Here is a 4,000-nt window from a genome sequence, read left to right on the forward strand (position 1 = left end):
GTTTCTGCCTCTGTCCCCCCACAGGGGACCCTTCAGCTGGAGACACCGAGTCTCTCCTCTTTTTTTAAAAAAAAAAATGTTTATTTTTGAGTGAGAGAGAGAGAGAGAGAGAGAGAGAGAGAGTAAATGGGGGAGGGGAAGAGAGGGAGACACAGAATCTGAAGCAGCCCCAGGCTCTGAGCTATCAGCACAGAGCCCGATGAGGGACTTGAACTCACGAACCGTGAGATCATGACCTGAGCTGAAGTCTGTCGCTCAACTGACTGAGCCACCCAGGCGCCCCTCTCCTTCTCTTACCCCTGAGCGGCCGGGGGAGCCCAGCATGGATGAGGCCTTGGCCAATGTGTGCCGAATGAGTGAATGACTGACTTCCCTGAGGCCCGGTGCGCACTCAGAGAAAACTGGAATTGAACTCGGGCCATCGGAGGCCAGCCGGATGGGCCTCGGGTAGGGACGGGGTGGGGGGGCGTCCTTGGAGCCCAGACTCCTCCGAGACTGAGGATCTTTGAAGTCCAAGGGCTGCACAGGTAGGGCCTTCGTTCTCGGCAGAATCACCAGGGCCCGGGATGTCAGACCCACCTCTGTCCTCACCTCGCACCCCCGGCCCGGAGGCCCCATCCCCCACCAGCTCGGAAAGCTTTGGTCACACCCTGGGGACCCAAACACCACACCTGGAGGCACCATTCTTGCAGAAGCTTTATTTATTCGTGGATTGAAATTTGGGGTCCAGGCTCAGCTACCTCAGTGCCGTCAGCCCAGCATGAGCCACATTGACCCAGGTTGACCCAAGCCCCATCCCTGAGACCCAGGAACACTCATTCATGTGATGAGGTACTGTTGTTTTGCCGGATCGTGTCCCAGAACTCTAGAGGATAATCCCACGCAAAGCAGAGGCCCGTGATGCCTAAAAGCTTGCACTGGCCACAGATTCCTGTGAGCACTTTCTCGAACTGGTCGGGGTAGACGAAAAAGTAGTTGCCATCGTCCTTCCCGAATGTGGCATAGCGCATTTTATCTGTGTATAGGTTCAGGGACCGGAGGTACATTTGGTAGGAGCCACTTATCCCTATGATGCGCTCTCCCGGATAGAGGATGAATTCCTGTGGAGTTCCGGATGACGGACAACCAGACACGGTGGTCCAGGAGGGTCCATATCGCACCTGGATACTGGGAGACAGGGAAGCATTGGAGGGCCAGACCTGGGCTGAATCAGCACTCCCCAGGTGCTCTATCGCCTGGCAAGGACAGCAGCCCTGTCCCTACAGGTACGTGTCCCCATGCACGTGGATTTGGGCTCCTGACACAGAGGTCCCGGTCTCAGACCCCTGCCCTGATGCTTTCGGGCTCTGTGATCTTGGGCTCATCACCCGGCCTCTCTGGGCCTGTGTCCTCACCTGCAAAGTGGGAGTGGTTCGGGGGGTGGGGGGGGAAGTCCCTGAGACCGTTGGTCAGGGGAGCTTGGAACACAGTGCCACTCGGGCGGTGCCCCCTGCTGTCACTGCTCACAGTGGGGAGCTGTCCCCGGGCCCAGCTTGCACCTTCTGAGCCCCAGATACTGAGCAGACCAGGTCACAGGTCAGAGAAGCAGGTGACTCCCTCACTCCCCTGGGAGAGTTCCACTAGCTCTGCCCATCGGGGCGTCCCTGACCCCCCACGCCTCCTCCCCCCCACGCCTCCTCCCCCCTGCCCTGCCCACACTCTGTCCCCTACGGTGCTGGCCGCCCTCCCCAGGACTGTACGTGCAGACCCAGCGAAGGCCCAAGGGGAAGAGGTGCTAAGCCCTCTTCCCAGGGTCCCGAGGCCGTGGTGATAGGGCTTCGTGGCCCTGCTCCTACTCACCTCTTCAGTATGCCCAAGGAACCTACGGCCACCCGGATTCCGGTGATTTCATATTCATGGTCTCTGGGTGTGCTGAAGTATTTGCCTCCTCCCCTCCCGTACATCTCTAGATGGATGAAGGGACGGGGTCAGGGAGAGGAAAAACCCAGACGCTAATATGTGGTTCATCCCTGCCCCGGACCGGGTGCCGCCGTGCAGGGACACGGCAGGGTCCTGAGACTAGAGTCAGGCTGCGGTCAGGGCCGGGCCCAGACCCGGGGCCTCCCGGAGCGCGCAGGCGAGGGTGGCCGCTGGGACCAGAGGGCGCACACCCGCCAGACTTACGTGCTGCCAAGCAGGTGCTCCACAGGAGGGCGAGTGTCAGCCTCAGCAGCATGGCTTCTGGAAGGTGAGTCCCAAGGCTCCTGGAGAGAAGAGAAGGACTCGGAGAGGAGCCCCGTCCGGCCCGGCCAGGCCCCGTCGTGGGGCGCAAACACAGCCTTACCTGGCGGGGAGAGTCCTGTGGCCCAGTCCCGGTCCTGCGGAGTCTTGCTCCTGGACACTCCGCCTGGCCCTATATACCCTCCCCGTCCCTGTGGGCCCCCGTCCAGAAGGAAGGAACAAGGGCCACCAGGGGGGAAGAAGGAGCTGGGCGGTGGGGGCTCTTCCTGGGGGAATCCCAGAGCCATTCTGCAGGAGCCTTCCGGACACGCTGTGTTTATTGTCTCGGCCCCACGGCCTACACAAACAAGACGGGACAGTGACAGGTTTTGTCTGTCGCTTCTGGGTCTCTCTCCCCAGCACGTAGACTAGAGCTGCACTTCAGACGTGGGGCGCTTTGCTGAGAGCCCTCCCCAGCTGGGCCAGAAAGGTGTCCACCCCATGGGGGAGCTGCCCTCTGGAAGCCCACAGAAGCTCCCTGGGGCCCGGGGGTCCCTGCGTGGTGCACAACCCGGCTCAGGACCTTATCCGGGCCCGCGTGGAGCCTGCGGTCCCCTGGGCTTCCCCGAGCTCAGGCTGAGCTCCCTGTGACCCTCGGAGAGCTGGGCTGTGTGCCTGGTGCCAGGTGGGAGAGACCCCAGGGGCTGGCCCTCCACGGCCTGTCACCTGGCAAACAGCGCCAGTGTTTGCTTTGTGCAGGGAACGTGTGTGGCTGGGACGGGCTGGCCTCAAGGGGCCTCAGGCGGACCGGACGGCAGAGGTGACGGACTCAGGCACGGATCGGGGAGAGGGCGGTTCTCCAGGCCAGTGCCCCCGACGGCCGCTGGGGTCAGGCCGGGGTCAGGCTTAGCCGGGAGGTGACGGTACTTGTCTGGGGCTGGGGTTCTGAGGCCCCTGCTGCTGCCACCGGTCCAGGCTCCCCGTGACGGGTTGGAGCTGAGGCCGTCAGGGCCTCCACCCTTCGAGAAAAACCACCGGGTCGCGGTCATCAACTCGGGAGGGGGCACTGGAGCCACACGGCGTCCAAATCTCGGCTTCCCTGCTTCCCGGCATCCCGTCCGGGGACCTCCCGTCACCCGAGTGCCGCGATTGTGCCATCTGACGTCTGTGCAGGGGCCCAAAGACTCACGCGTACCGCCAGGCGTACGGGGTGGTTCTTGGCCGCCTCCTTTGAAATGGCAGAATATCAGGAAAAACACGCTGGTGCCTTTGGTGACGAATCACAGACGGGACGGTGTCGTCAGCGGTGGAGTTCTACACGGGCACGAAGAAGGCATGGGGCCGCTCCCGTGGCACTGCTCCTCGGCCCCAGGAACCAGGCTCGGTAGAAAGCAGGGTGTTGGGGAAGGCCCCAGTAGGTCACAAGAAAAGGGGTGCGAAGAATGGCCTCGCGTGTGCGCTGACCCGCTCTGGAAGGGCCGCTCACCTCACTGGGATCGCTGGGATGGCGGTGCTGGAGGGGGGGGGGCCGTCTACCCGGCACCTCCCGCAAGTACAGCAGGTGTCTGGGCCAGGGGTTCGCGGACTGAGGCCCGCAGGCCCCATCCAGCACCCCGCCCCGCCTGTTTTAGCGCGGCCCATGAGCTAGAGCGCTTTCTACGTTTTGAAATGCTTAGAAAACCACTGAGACGAAGAGTAGCACGCGAAAATTCTACGGCATTCCAGGGCCGTTGCCCGCAGATAACGTTAGGAGCACACAGCCAAGGCCATTCATTTGTGTATCGTCTGGGGCTGCTGTCAC

The 4,000-nt window shown here is 62.3% G+C and overlaps 1 protein-coding gene across 1 annotated transcript; it reads right to left on the reverse strand.

Annotated features, from left to right (window-relative positions):
• Positions 1-690: 690 nt before the first annotated feature.
• Positions 691-2,349, reverse strand: ZG16B (zymogen granule protein 16B). The gene is made up of 4 exons (XM_030301480.1): positions 2,324-2,349; positions 2,164-2,243; positions 1,840-1,945; positions 691-1,167 (listed from the first exon to the last, which is right to left on the reverse strand). Exons 2-4 carry the CDS (start codon positions 2,213-2,215, stop codon positions 816-818), a joined length of 510 nt encoding a protein of 169 aa, XP_030157340.1. The 5' UTR covers positions 2,216-2,243; positions 2,324-2,349; the 3' UTR covers positions 691-815.
• Between the last annotated feature and the right edge of the window lie 1,651 nt (positions 2,350-4,000).

Source organism: Lynx canadensis, chromosome E3 (genome assembly GCF_007474595.2).
Source record: "Lynx canadensis isolate LIC74 chromosome E3, mLynCan4.pri.v2, whole genome shotgun sequence".
Classification (NCBI taxonomy): domain Eukaryota; kingdom Metazoa; phylum Chordata; class Mammalia; order Carnivora; family Felidae; genus Lynx; species Lynx canadensis.